General features: G+C 41.5%; 1 protein-coding gene across 5 annotated transcripts in view; it reads left to right on the top strand.

The window, feature by feature from the left end:
* UPF2 (UPF2 regulator of nonsense mediated mRNA decay) overlaps window positions 1–14,621 on the top strand; it is a 129,813-nt gene extending 115,192 nt beyond the window's left edge. For all 5 annotated transcript variants that reach the window (XM_024210862.2, XM_024210863.2, XM_029910843.1 and 2 more), the window contains one exon: window positions 13,379–14,621. In XM_024210862.2, coding sequence (XP_024066630.1) covers window positions 13,379–13,388 — 10 coding nt within the window. In that variant the 3' untranslated portion in view covers window positions 13,389–14,621. The remainder of the gene's footprint in view (window positions 1–13,378) is intronic.
* Window positions 14,622–14,903: the final 282 nt, after the last annotated feature.

The following is a 14,903-nucleotide window of genomic DNA, read 5'->3' as shown; positions in this document are numbered from 1 at the left end:
AGGGTACAGACCTGGTCCTTATGTTGCTATGCTGTGTACCGCAATGTTACCAGCAGAATTAATACTGGAGTGGCGTGGGAAAGTGTCCTACCATGGTGGAAGAAGTAAGGTAGCCCTTCCCAGAAACCTCCTGCAAATGATTGCAGAGTACCTCCATGAAAGTTTCCTAGAGATCTCCATGGAGGATTCCCAGTCCAACCCTGTGCATATAAACAATCTTTTCCTGGGGGGGGGGGGGCGGCACTCTGTGCATAGCTGGAACAGACCCTGGGAAACAGATACCCACCACACCTCACTTTTTCTTCAGATGAAACATAAGATATAAGAGCATGTAACCCCTACAGTTTGATTGAAATTGCATACCCACCGGAGGTGCCTTCCCATCATGCTCGGACACGGTGCAACCGGCTGGACTGCTCTGGGGTTAAAAATAGCTCCTGGCTCTCGCGGAGAATGGATCCCCTGCTTTCCTGTCTCCCATTCTCTTCCTCATCCACAGTGTCCTCCTCATTGTTGCCTGAGCTGGCCTGGGACTCAGACTCCTGGGAGGTATCCACGCTACATTTGGTGGTTGTGCTGGGATCACCGCTGAGAATCGCATGCAGCTCATTGTAGAAGCAACATGTCTGGCACAAAACCAACACGACTGTTCACCTCCCTTTGTCTTCTGGTACGCCTGCCGAAGTTCTTTGATATTCATGCGGCACTTACGCATGTCCCTGGTGCATCGCTTCTTCACCATACCCCACACGATCTTTTCATAGATGTCAATGTTTCTACAGCTGAATTGGAGCTGTGCCTGCACAGACTCTTCTCCCCACAAACCAATAAGGTCCCACCACCTCGTGTGTACTCCAGGCTGGACAACGTTTAGGGCATTGAGTCACCATGATCAGCTGGGCTGCCAAGCTCTCCATGCTGATCAAATTGGAAATGCGGGGAGAGATAGCTCAGTGGTTTGAGCATTGGCCTGCTAAACCCAGGGTTGTGAGTTCAATCCTTGAGGGGGCCATTTAGGGATCTGGGGCAAAAATCTGTCTGGGGATTGGTCCTGCTTTGAGCAGGGGCTTGGACTAGATGACCTCCTGAGGTCCCTTCCAACGCTGAGATTCTATCATTCTAAAAGTTGCTGTGGCTTCAGGAGGGGAGAGGCTGCTTCCTGTGTACCTGGCTGCTGTGCAGCAGAGTTGAAAACGATCTCTAGAGCAGTCACAGCAGACATGGCTGGCCCTAGGCCAAATGGCCCCAGGCGAGGAGCATCTTTGGCAGCCCCCCCTTCATTTGTTAAACTTTTGAATACCTTATTTTTTTTGCATTTGTAGCCCATTTCACAACTTTGATGCACAATTTGCATATATGATTTATCCCTGTCATATAAGATGATAAATTTGCACGCTAGAAACTGTAAATCTGTTTTTATTCATGCCATATATAAGCAAACTAAAAGACATTTGTTTCCTCTAAGCTTACAGAAACTTTTTAATTTTAAGAATAACTGAAATATACTAACATCAAGAAATTGAACTGTGCACCAACATTGGGTGGACCAGTATTAAATAGTGTTACAATAGGTGACAACCTTAGAAAGTTAACCTTAGTCCTTTTATTCAAAAGTTCGCTTTTCTCACCTTTGCCTTCGCGAACTGAAGCACGGTGTCAGCGAGATCCAAAGACTGGCCAACGGCATTTTCAAGCAATAAAATAGCAAGCAATGTCAGTCTCGTCAGCCATGGTTGATCAAAGATGTGTTTTAATGAGCCTGAGATTCGAAAAGCTGCGCTCAGCATTCTCAACTGTGACCAGCAGTGTGAACAGAATCCTCAAAGCTATCCTCACATTAGGAAAAGTATCCTTCAGTTCTTTCATGAATTAATTGGAAACTTGGAGTGGAGAGTGCTTCCCATGTTGCAAACTGTGACAGATGATGTCCTATTCGACATAGAGGTCTTTATCATTGACGTCAGAACATTCCCCATGTATCAGCATCTGGTGAAGGTCCGTAGAATTGTTCGAGCATTTTCCTGTACACCAGCAGCTTACTAAGGTCATTCAAAAAACCCCAGGTCTTTTCGTGGTGCTTCATTTGTCCAAACCTTTCTTCAGTGGACACTCAAACAGTTTCAATGAGCAAGCAAAAAAACTTCATCTTGAATTTTTCTTCCGAGCTTCCCATCACCTCATCTGTGCTCTCGTAACCAAACTGTCTCTTCTTCCAGTGAATACAAGTTTCCTTGAAGACAGGCTCCACTCCTAAGTTTTCCGCCATTTCTTTGGTAGCAGTGATGGCATCTTCAAATCCATTGTCTTTGTAGGACACAATGAAATCAAGACAGTTTCTCATCAAAGTAGTAGCAGTTGCGATGTCCATCGACTGAGTTTGTAATGCCTTGCTTACAACATTTACTTGGAACAGGATATTGTGCCAAACCACAATTGAGATCAGAAATTTGAAGTCAGTGATCTAGTTTGCCTGGCTTTGCGCCTTGTGTTGGATTCTGGCTTCGGCTTTACTCAACTGCGCCAGTTCCATCAGGGCATCATAAACCTCAATCACTTGGTACCTCACTGGCCTTATGTTGTCAATGAGGCTCTCCCAGTGAGTGTCACTTAATGGCTTCACAGTCAGATTTGTGTCAGTCCATAAGGATCTTCCCCCTGATAGCTGATGCTGAAAACAGGACGTATATCATTTGCAGTACTCCAAAGAGAGAGACTGAATCTAAAGAAGATGCTGCTGCATCTGACATAACCAGGTTGAGAATGGCTGCCACAAAGCATGAAGAAAGCTCTTGGATTCAGTGGAAGGATCCTTGCCTGGACACCACTGTTTCTTCCCTTCATGTTCATGCTATTGTGGTAGTGTTGGCCGCGGCAGTCCTGAAGCTTTATTTTATTCTCATTTAAAATGTTCTTAAACAGTTCTGTTAGGCCTTTCCAGTAGAGTCGTCCTCCGACTGAAAACAGATAAAGTGTTCCTTTACTTGAATACAACCATCCTTGTCATCAACAAATCTTACTGTAAATGACATTTTTTCACTGATGTGTGCAGTCCACTGTTACGGTGTAGTACTTCACTTTACTGAACCGCATCAGTGTTATCAAGCACCTTCCTTGCCATAAGGTCAATCAGTTGGTTTTTCTATTCTATTTTCCCTTTTGTTGCTAACAACAAAAACAGCACACCAACCCCGGCGCCCCACAAGCCCAGCACCCCAGGCGGTTACCTAAGTTGCCTGCCCCTACATCCGGCCCTGACAGCGGAGCATTGTGGGGCATCTCCTGGAGGTCAATTCAGTTAATTTACACAATGCTACATCTACGCTGCCTCTCTGTCGACCCATCAACATCAAATTAAGCGCTATGCCTCTCACGGAAGTGGAGTAATTAAGTCAACAGGCGAGTTAGGTTGGCAGAAAGGACCTGGTAATCTAGCTGCATACATTATTATGTCGACATAAGGCGGCTTCTGTCGACCTAAGTTGTAGACCAGGCCTGAGGTCACTGGGAAAAACTTCGCATCTCAGTTCAGCCTTCCTACAGGAACGCAGCTGAGCCTGTGGTGTGTGCAAGCTCAGGCCTGGACTACATTACAGATTTTTGCTGGCATAGCTGTGTCAGCTGAGAGTGTGAAGAAAAAAATCACATCCCCTAACCAACATAGCTATGCTAGCAGAACCCCTAGTGTAGATGCAACTGCATAGGGTGTTTCAGTTGGCATAGGTAATGCCATTTGGGGAGGCGGTGTAGCTATGCTGGCAGAACCATTCCATCTGCTGGTTTATATTGCGTCTCCACTAGAGGGTTCTGCCGACGTAGCTATACTGGCTATGGAGTGTAGACAAGGCTTCTGAACCACTCACATCCACTGAATTATTGTAACCTCTGCAGGCCTTTGTTTAATACATATTTATATACTAATCTCTTACAAATATCTATCTCAACAACATGTATTAGAAAAGCAGTAGAGTTTTCCTTTAAATGCAGCTGCCAGACCAGCAGACACACAATTTAAGCCTTTTTATAAAGTCTGAGTTTTTTGCAGATTAGTAGCTACTTCTAGATACCATTCTGAAATACTTCTATTTTAAAATCATCTAAAAAGACATCATTTTAGGCTTTCACAATGAGGTAGGTATCTTCAGAGTGAGCTAAGCCAGATTTTTGGAGTAAAGTGCTTTAAATGGTTCCTCTTTTGCAAGCTATAGAATGGGTGCTTACCATTCTGCCTGTATTGTATATTATGCTGTAATATATCTACTGTGCCTTTTAGTCAGTAACCTCTGTAGGGCAAGAGCCAGAGACTTCTTCTGTGTTTGGCAAATGTATCCGTTATACATGTTGATTGCATGTTTATCTACATGTTGATTACACTGTATAAATAAGCAATATTTAAAGCAGTCTGAAAAAAGTGGGGGTGGGGGCGTATCAGAACCCCAGCCAAAGTAAATTTTCATGCACTTGATTCAGACAATTCACAATTTCTAGTGTGTGTGTGTGTGTGTGTGTGTGTATTTCCATAATTGCACGCCATTTTTAGCTTATTACGCTATTTATACTTACTAGGTTTTTTTTTAATGAGGCAACAAGCCTCATATTAGAATAAAATACATACTGGAGTTTGGCAGGATGGATTGGGGGTTTAACTGAGATTCAGGTTGGGGATCTCTGGTAATAGCAGGCTGCGGGGTGCAGTGACATTCATTGGGTTGGGGTGTCTTTGGGGATACAGGGCTGGGAATGCAGTGACATTCAGTGAAGTGGGAGGGTCTCAGAGGTGAAAGTGCTCTGACAGTCACTGGGGATGGGAGTGAGTCCTGGGAACCTATTCTGGGGCTGCTGCTTCTGCAGGCTCCTGCAGCTCCCAGCCCCTGGCTCCACTGTGCTCCCCAAGGGACACAGGCCCTTGTGTGACTGACAAGTGAGCAGTGCCTGCCATGGGGGAAGTGGAGTGAGTGGACTCCCAGGTGCTGTATGATGCGGCAGGTCTGGTAGAAATTCTGCACCCCTATGCAACTCTCCCCTCAAGCTTTAAATCTTTTTTTCCTGGTTTTGGGTGTCTCTCTCTCACACTCACACTCACACTCACACTCACACTCACACTCACACACACACACACACACACACACACACTTTAAGCACAGTAAATAAGGGGTCACAGAATAGTGAATACAATCTTGAAGAATGCCTTAACACTTAAGGCTCCTTTGAGAGACCCTTTACTCACACCTTATTCCCATTGAATTCAGAGAGACTTGTGGTGTAAAGTACTATTCATTGTGAGCAAGGGTATTGCAATCTGGCCTCTAGGTTAGGAATTTCCTGTTTCAATAAGCACTACTTTTCTAATGAGAGTGAGTTAGTAAAGCAGCATATTTGTTTTTCCATTTACGTGATGGGTGCTCTCTCCTTTCTTCTTCATTTTCTGTGTGCGCCTATTACTGATCAGACTGACACACTGTGGGGTTCGTTTCACACAGTAATGAGTCAGGGCTCAGTGACCGTAACATTTACTAAAAATAGTGGCATGTTTGCTTTAAGGAAGGCAGGTGGTGGTTGTTGTTGTTGTTCTAAAACTTCCTGGTTGGATTCATGCCAGTAAAAGTTCTGGGTGTGTTATATTGGAATCACAGTCTGAGATTGCTTTTAAATAAACATTTGTACAAGGATTTTAAACAATCTGCAAGTGGTAGAGAAATTGGCATGGTGTTTCACCCATACTTTTGTATTATTAGTGATGACATAAACCTCAACATTTGTAATGTGCCGAAAAGCTACTGACAGATGGAGCCATCCCGCTGAAACATTTAAAAAATGTTAACTGTAGCATCTGTAACTTCGAGAGGTGTGTGTTTGGGGGGGGGGGGATGTTCTACAAGGATCCCCTATGTCCCGATCTCCTGGGCTCATGGTGGGGCTCCCTCTGGTAGATTTTGCCCTTCGGGCCTGCCTAGCAGCATACGATTCTAACATCGTCACAAAGTGACGTGCTCAGGAGCAGTGCCACCATGATGCAGGGCACAGGCTATGGAGCTGCGCAGTTTCTTGTGCGAAGGAGTGAATGCGCGCGCACACACACACACACACACACACACTCACCGTGTTTTTGCATCCTTGGTTTCATGATTTCTGTGGGTGTAGTTGAACCCATGAACCCCTGCTAAAGCCAACCCTGCATGGTACTAACCCAGGCTCTGCCCACAGCTCCTGCTTGTGACCCCTTCCTGTCATATTTGCATGTCTTCCTTCCTGGCCATTCATCCCATCATCCTGTTGCCCACTCTACCATTTCTTGATGAAAGTGGAAAAGGAGGGGAAAGAAGCTCCACAACTTCCACTGGCCAAGAGGGAGCAGGAACTAGTAGACTGGGGAACCCCTCCTTGACCAAGAGGAGCAGGAGCAGCAAGGATCTTTGTGGCAGAAGCAGCATCTACAACAGCTGGCTGGCTTTATTCTCCCCCAGCTCTGAATCCCCTCGCAAGCCAAATACTTCAGCTACCTGACACAGCCCTGACTCAAAAGCTGAACTTTTAATTTTTAGCACTTCTTGCTATGTTTGATCGTGGCATTCATGTCAGGAGAGATGTGGCAACAGCTGTTGCTTAGGTACCTACTGTTCCTGTTCAAGGCCTGGTTGTGTTGAGACTTAGCCTTAAAAACAGGATTTAATCCCCTTGTTTAACCAGTTTGTTTAAAGATTTTTGTTTCTAAATTTGACACAATTCCTTTTCAGAGGAAAATTGAATTTTTCTGGGTGAAATACTTCACTTTCTATAATTGTTTTTAATTTTTAAAAACATTCAGCATTTGGTCTTCCATTTTTTTATCGGAGCAGTCTTAGTAATGTGAGAACAGATTCTTCAAACTTTCCATACCACTACACCTCATTGACTATATTTTAAGATATTCCATTGCAATTAATGTTAACAATAGCATCTGGTTTTTATGGATCTAGTCAGTCATGTCAGTAGTTCAGTCATTCTTAAGCAGTATTACTATGATGTCTGAGATCTCAAGCAATCATTACCTTGTCTCTAATTTAATGTGCATGTTGTATTTTTGTCTAGATACACATGCTATACTTATTGCTCTGATGTCTGGGCACCGTAAATTGTAGAATTAAATATTATCAAAGATTCTGTTCCTTGCCACTCCCCTGAGTCTCCTGTTTGTGTGGTGAACTAGCAGTACAAATAAGTTTGCTGATTGCCTGACCTCATACTTAGACATTAGATTCTTGCAAGATCTTGGACCATAAACCAAAGGAATGTTGTTGTTGTAGTTTTTAGATTTTCTGCTTGCTTAGTGTCAGGCCTAAGGACCTGCTGGTCTTACTCTATCTTGGAATTTTGTTGAGCCTCAGTAGAAACCCAAGACTTACTGGGCATAAAGACAATTTACCATCAGCTCCTTAAGGACATTGTCCTTCCAGATCAAGGCTGAGGTACATTGGTGGACTAGAGTGGGGAAAGTTTGCACTACCACTTCCTGTTCTGCACTGGTTCTGTGCATAATGCTAGGACTTCAGTCCTTAAAACTGTCAATCTGATACTTACACAGAAGTCATTATAATATTTTAGTCTTTGTTCTGGAAGAATAGCCCCACTACTAAACTATTCTAGTATAAATCTCAGGTATAGATTCTTGTTTCAAATGAAGTAAATACCTTGTAAAAATATATTTAATACTTTTGGGAAATATATCTAAGAAGGCCAGAAAGCCAGAATGGTTTAAACTATATTCAGATTGCTTAACTGATTTGTTTCTATATTATGCAGTTGTAGCCGTTTTGGTCCCAGAATATTAGAGGCACGGTGGGTGAGGTAATATCTTTTGTTGGATTGTCTTCTGTTGGTGAGAGAGACAAGCTTTTGAACTTAAACAGAGCTCTTCTTCAGGTCTGGGAAATATACATAAGCAACATATGAAATTTGGGCCTGTGTTTCAGAGATATAAATCATCTATTAATAAATGCAACAGAGATTGCAAAGAAGAAATTTGAGCACAGAAATAGTGATTTTCATGCCATCTTTAACCTCTAGTTTGCTTTAAAAAAGCTCTCCTTTTAATAGCGATAGCTTAAAGACTAATTGCTTTTTCAGAAGTTTATCATGCAAAGAGGAAATAATTATCTGATCTACATCAAAGAGCATGCTTCTAAGGGGTGGTTTGTTTGGGAGAAGAGTAAACCTCACCAATTAGTCTCAGTAGTGTAAACTCCTTCACTTGTGGGGTTGTATACCTAATGCTCTGTAAGAAGACACTTCTTATGATTGTCTGCTGGTTGACAAACCTAATCAAATTGGATTTTAGTGAAACAATTTGTCATGACAGTTTTGGGATCACTTATTTTACATAATATAATATTAATATATGGAGATATACCTATCTCATAGAACTGAAAGGGACCTTTAAAGGTCATCAAATCCAGTCCCCTGCCTTCACTAGCAAGACCAAGTACTGTGCCTGACCGTTTTTTTTCTTTGCCCTGATCCCTAAATGGCCCCTCTCAAGGATTGAACTCACAACCCTGGGTTTAGCAGGCCAATGCTCAAACCACTGAGCTATCCCTCCCCCCGTCTGATTTTTTTCTATAACCGATTTAAATGAGAAATGAAGCATAAAGACAATAACAGGATGTTGGGATTTTATTACCCAAATATTCATTAAAATCCCATAATAAAGCCTGTTTTATTAATGCTGAGAAATAAAGGCAAGCTTAACAAAGGAAAATTTAGATCTGCTAACATGATAATTTCCTGTTTCTGCTATTGAGCAAGGGTACTGCATGTATAACTCTCCATACAGCTGTCCTTTTGACCCATCTTCTTGCATTTCTCTCTTCTTTCAACTTTACTCTAAAGGCCAGAAATCTTGGTCATCTTGGATCCCAACTTCGCTTCTCCTCACAGCTCCACTTTAAAGTTGACTACATTTGACTTAACATGTCTTTCTTTGTCTACACTAGGTCCTAGGACTAGTAATTTTCCAAGAGTAGACAAGCTCTATATGTTGGTATGTCACAATTCCCAGATCTTTGCCAGACTTCATCCTTTTTTTGATTCTGCCTCTTCTGAAATCCTTATCCGGCTCCCATATTAGCTTTCTCCTATTGGCTTTCTCGGTCCCTACCCTTTTAAAAGGGGGAGTGGCGAGGCTGTAGCAACATTACATTCTTGCCTCAAGGAATACGATCTATTGCTCTCATCCTGATTTTTCCTAGGCATCCTAACCACTTCAGATTCAAACACTGCTGCCTTGGTTTTCAAAACTGAAATAACTCTGCTTTCCATCACAATCTTCAGCCATTTTCACCCACTCCCTCCAGTCTTGGCCTCTTCGCAGTCCCCTCTTCAGTTCTTTTCTCTTGCTGTGCCACAAGCATCTGCCTGCATGCACACCCACGCACGTTTCTCCCTTCCTCTCTCAAATTTCTGCAGTACTGGTGAAGCCCAGCAGAGCAGTGTATTGTTCCCCCTGCTCTTAAGAGTATGTGTACAAAGCAACTAGACACCCGTGGCTGACACGTGCCAGCCAGCTCCAGGCTGTGTGCAGCTGTTTGATTGCTGGGTGGACTTCCGGGTTCTGGGACCCTCCTGCCTTGCAGAGAAATGTGGGCGGGTGGGTACGTACGTGTCCTAGAGTTTGGGCTCCAGCCTGAGCCCAGAAGTCTACACAGTAATGAAACAGCCCCACAGCCCAAGTCCGGCAAGCCCGAGTTGGCTGGCATGGGCCCGCCATGGGTTTTTCTTTGCTGTGTAAACATACTGTAAGTGCCACCTGCAAGGGATGAGAAAAACCCAGTCTCTGGGATACTGCAGGGATACTTTCTGTGTTCAGCAGGCTGCACAAGAATTGAGCAAGACCAGGGTGGTTAGAAGCGGATGTAGAGCTCTAAGGCCCATTCCTGTATGTCTCCTACCTGTTCATACCAGTATGTGAGCGCTCACTGGGTTCCCAGAGGTGGGGGAGATGTGTGGTTCTCACTCCTGTAATGCAGGTGGGTAGGCAGCTTTACAGTTAGTGTTAAGGGGAATAAAAAGCAAATTTGTATTGATATGCTTTACCTGTTTGTCTTTTGAAGTGGTTTTAAATAAAGGATGTTAAATTTTGATCTGCAACAACCTGCTCAGAGCATTGCAGTTTCATGGCAGTCTGGAAAGTACTACACTTTAGGATACTATCCTTATATTACCAGTTTAAATACAGTGGTTAATAGCCAGCTTTGTGGTTTGGTTTTGCTTCAAGGTATCTTATTGTTTGCCAGCATGAGCATGTAAAATAATTTATTAATATAACTTCAACTCTTGCTCTTAGCTATTTATATTTGGATGCTGTAAGTCAGGCAAGTCTAGGGCTGTGTGAATATGAAAACAATACTTCTTTTAATGAATAACGCTTGCGTGGTGTATTTATCTAAGTCTGTTCATCCTACAAAAACTGATCTGAGCAGTCTCCACCCTATACTAGACCCATAATGTGCACTCTGAAACTAAACTGACATGTCAAAGGAACAGACTTACTGTACATGGAGATTGATAACTCTTGTTTCTTGTCTAGTGTTATCCTTTTCTGGCATCCAAAGGGATAGACTAAAACAAAGTATGTAATTTGAAGAAAAGGTGTGTTTGAGAAATATTACCTTTCAGCAACTTCACACCTGCTAACATGTTTAGATTGACTCCAAGCATTAATCATTGAGATTTCCTCCATCCCATGTATAATCAACTATTATTCCTGTGTATAAAAATCTATCTGAGGTACTTACATGGCCACACACTACTGTAATATCCAAAGGCCTCACAAGCTTTAATGTATTTATCCTCAGCACCGCTGTGAGGTAAGGAAGTGCTGTTATTTCCGTTTTACAGATGGTGAACTAAGAGACAGAGACATTAAGTGACTTGTCCAAGGTCACACAGGAAGTCTGTGGCAAAACAGGAACTTGAATCCAGGCCTTGAAATTCCTAAGCTAGCACTCCAACCTCTGTCTGTGTTCACATGCATATACATATTACTTGTCATTGGTGTGCATGGTTCTTTAAGGACAAGGTCCCTGCCCTGAAGATCATACAATCCAAACTGAGGTGGTGGTAAAGCAAGAAAACACCACTATGAGCAACATAAGATGTAAGAAGGAAAACTGCTAATGAAACAGTAATGTTTAAAAAGAAATCAGATGCTCATTGTGTGTCTATTTCGTGTCGTTCCTGTTTCTTTGTTTAACACGGTCAGGCGAGAGAGAGGGAACAGACAGCGCCGAAGCTGAGATTAGTCATGGAAAGCACACCGAAAAGTGAGTTTTGAGAGAAGGTATTTGGAGGAGGCCGAGAGAGGGCACTTGGCACGCAAGAAGAAAGAGGTTACTTCAGGAATGAAAAGGGCATGGAGTTTTGGGTTGGTGGAGGAGACAAAGGGATTGAGTGGAAATCTGTAACTTGAGGATCTGGTGCATTAACCAACCGTAAGAGTTTTGCTCTTATGGTTTGATGTCAGCAGATCCCCTTGATGGAATTACTCTCAAGGATTACTACTTATGCAACAAGACTGTGTGTTTTTCATGAGAGTAGGTGTATTATCCTGGGAATCCTGCCCACGTTCCAATTTGGATCATTACATTTATCTATTTATCTAAATCCCCCCTGTTTCAAATGTGTATGAGGTTCCTCACTTCCTAACCTAGACTGTAGTGTACTTTGCACTTTTAAATAGTTACAATGTTCTACTTCAGACATGGCTGCATTACAGTGGTGGGTGAAGTGAGCCCTATATATTCCTTATCTATCTTGTGGGATGCAGTCAACATTAATATTTGTAAAGTCCTTTAGAAATGCAAAGTAAGTTTTGCAGGTAACAAAACAAAATGCAGAACTGATTCAATTTTAGTATCCTATTTTCAGATCCTGTTTTCATAATTTATCTAAAAATCTTTCCATATTTGATCTAGTCTAAAGGTAATGTTGTTGGTCTTTTTTTTGTGTTTTGGTCAAGGGCTAAGGTAGATAGATAGTCTTTCCCCATTTTAAGAAATTATAATTTTTTTTAGTCGTGCCTATAACACAAAAGGCTCTAACTGGAAACTTTTCACGAAAATATTTCTTAATAAAGGGAGTTTAGCAGCTTTACAAGATTTGGGAGGAACAAATTTAGTAATAGAAAAGTTTTCTAAGTAACTGAAATATGATTTTTGAACATGCTTAGTGGGCTTCTGCTAAGATTTTTAGCAGTCTACTCTTGCCCCTCCGCTTTGTGACATATCATACAAAAGATAGGGAGAACTGTGTATTCTCTACTTTTTCTATCACAAATATAGGGGCAGCTGTTGTTAGTGGGAGAATTTGCATGAGGGAGATTGTTACTGCATCAGAACACATGCAGCCAAACCCAAAAATTGCATCAATAGTAGACAGGAAGAAATTGTGTTTAAAAAAAAAAAAATGCAGATCGAACTGTTTTTGCAAAATTCTGTGGCAGTCTATAATTGTTTCATTTAATTAAAGATATGAAAATTCAAGCTTCTTCCTTTGCAAAGATACAGCCTGTGCTACTTATTTTGCAAAAAGCACTACAAAAATCTATGTTAATGTAACACTAAAGTCACACAGTTGAAATAACAGTAAAAAAAATACAACAGTAAAGATTCCAGTGGTAGTGTTAACTTAGCCCAATTGCATATTCTGTATATTTTATTGTATACGTTTAACAGCATAAACAGAAATATGCAAACATACTATGTGTAACCTTGGTCCCTTTATATCACATCTCACCATACTGGTATAAACTCTTTCATTTACGTTTACATCCTTTTACCCAGGTAGAATTGCTTCACATATTAGGTATAACCTAATATTTTAATGTGTCACTACAAGTTTTTTCAGAACACTTCAGTATTTGACTCTAGAAAGCCCAGCTCTAGTTTTTCTTTAAACTTTACCCACATCTGTTACATCTTGTACAGGAAGAAATAAATTTTGCATGAAAGCAAAGTCTATTTTAAGTGAAGTAAAAATCTACTTACATTTCGACAATGGTGCATGCTTACTCAGTAGCCTTGTCTCACAGTAGTCAGTTTTTGTGCTTGAAGTGAAGCTTAGCTTCCCCATTTTTGGAGGAGATGGGTCAGGAAGGAGAATTTCTCTGGTCAGTCTCCTGGGGTTTGTTTGCATGGTGGTATATTTGTCCCTCTTTGACACACACAATTTTTGTAAAAGTATTTATAAAGTGAAAAGATGGAATGTAAAGTATATAAACTACAAGGGGTAGGAATGGCCATAAAACAGATCCAGATATGAAGGACTCAATGGCCTACTTTGTCCTGTACAACTGCATGGTTTGGGTACTTCAAGGATAATACATTTCCTTTCTTTCTCCCCCTTTTAGGAGACGTTGATCCAGCAGCAAGTGTCATTTCATTAGGTCCTGTATCTCTGATGTTGTGGATAGTGGAGTCCTCCAGCAATTAAATGAGAGCCGTGGACACATCTCAGCATGTCAGTCTAGAGAGTTCAGAATCGAAACCTGGGACAGGCTGGAGCCGTGGGGAAGAAACACCAGCCTCCACTAAAAACAGAACAAGTGGAAGCTTCCAAGTCATGGCCTACAAAAAAAGCATTTTGTTACAGGAACCGTGTGAGGGTTAATCTTCTCATGAGAATGGAAGTAAATAAATGAGATGGTTAACTTGACCAGTGAGCAGTTCAGTTACAACAAAGAGCAATTAAAAATAAGATGGATTACACTGGAACGGAAAGGGTTTTGATGGCTCGATGTGAGGAAAAAACAAAGAAAGTTCTAAACCCAGTGGGAGTTATATTATCTCTGAATCGAGCATTCTGTGGCAGAAGAATATTCTTTTGGGGGCTTCAAGTCTACAGTAGAAAAGTGTAGAGCAAGCAGTAAAATCTTATCGCAAACCCTGACATGTAGGATGACAAAATTATGATCAATTAGCAAACATCAGATACTCCACAGAGGGAAGGCTTTTGTTTTAACAATAACCTTTTTCTAAAAGGAATAGGCGGGAGGGGGAAAATCAAACAGAGGCAAGGAGATAAAATTGTCTGTTAAGGTTAAAGACAAAATGTGAAGTTTATTGACAGAGTGTTTACCCAAATTGCATAGAACAGCCTGACACCAGCCTAAGAACAGGGATATAGTTGAGCCCCATTGTAAGTATCATTGAAAACCAAAATGTGCCAGTCAGCATGACAGAAGGACATCAAGGAGCGGATCCAAATGTTTTGTTGACCTTCACGGGTTGACGAGCCTTTGTGTCTAAAAAAGAGAGAGAAAAAAGTCTGGAAATAAATAGAATTTTTATTTTATTTTTTTTCTAGGTAGAAAAGAGGTTTCTTGGTCCGTTTCTGACAATCTGTTATTTATTAGTATAGTTGTGTTTTTTTGTTCGCTTTCAGGTAGGTGTAGTACATTCAGTTAAAGAGCACATCTGTATGCTACTACTTGATTAAATCTTTTTTTCTAGCTCTTTTAAAATTCTTTCTACCACTGGTTTGGTTTTTGCATGTAGAATAAAAAGACTTGTAAAATTGTAACATTTCATACAGAAATGCCGCCCGATCTTCACCAGCTTCAGAAATCTGACCTTTGCCGATGCTGCAATAAAGTGTTGTAATTTAGAATTAGTGTCTCTCTCTCTTTAAGTTCATTTTGAAGTAAATGATTATCTGAAATCATATTAATACATTATGTACTCTATACCCTTGAGGATATTTTTGGCCAGTATTTCACTTATTTGAGTGTCATAAGGACTATATGGCATTGTACAAACATGAGATGGTCCCTGCCTCAACAAGCTGACAAACTAGATCAGACACCGATACAGGGCCGGTGTAAGGAAGTTTCGTGCCCTAGGCAAAACTTCCACCTTGCGCCCCAGCCCTGCGGC

This window comes from Terrapene carolina, unplaced genomic scaffold, assembly GCF_002925995.2.
Source record: "Terrapene carolina triunguis isolate 2854851 unplaced genomic scaffold, T_m_triunguis-2.0 Scaffold68, whole genome shotgun sequence".
NCBI classification, from domain to species: Eukaryota; Metazoa; Chordata; order Testudines; family Emydidae; genus Terrapene; species Terrapene triunguis.
The sequence above is the reverse complement of the archived record's forward strand: the minus strand, read 5'-3'. Positions and strand labels throughout refer to the sequence as shown.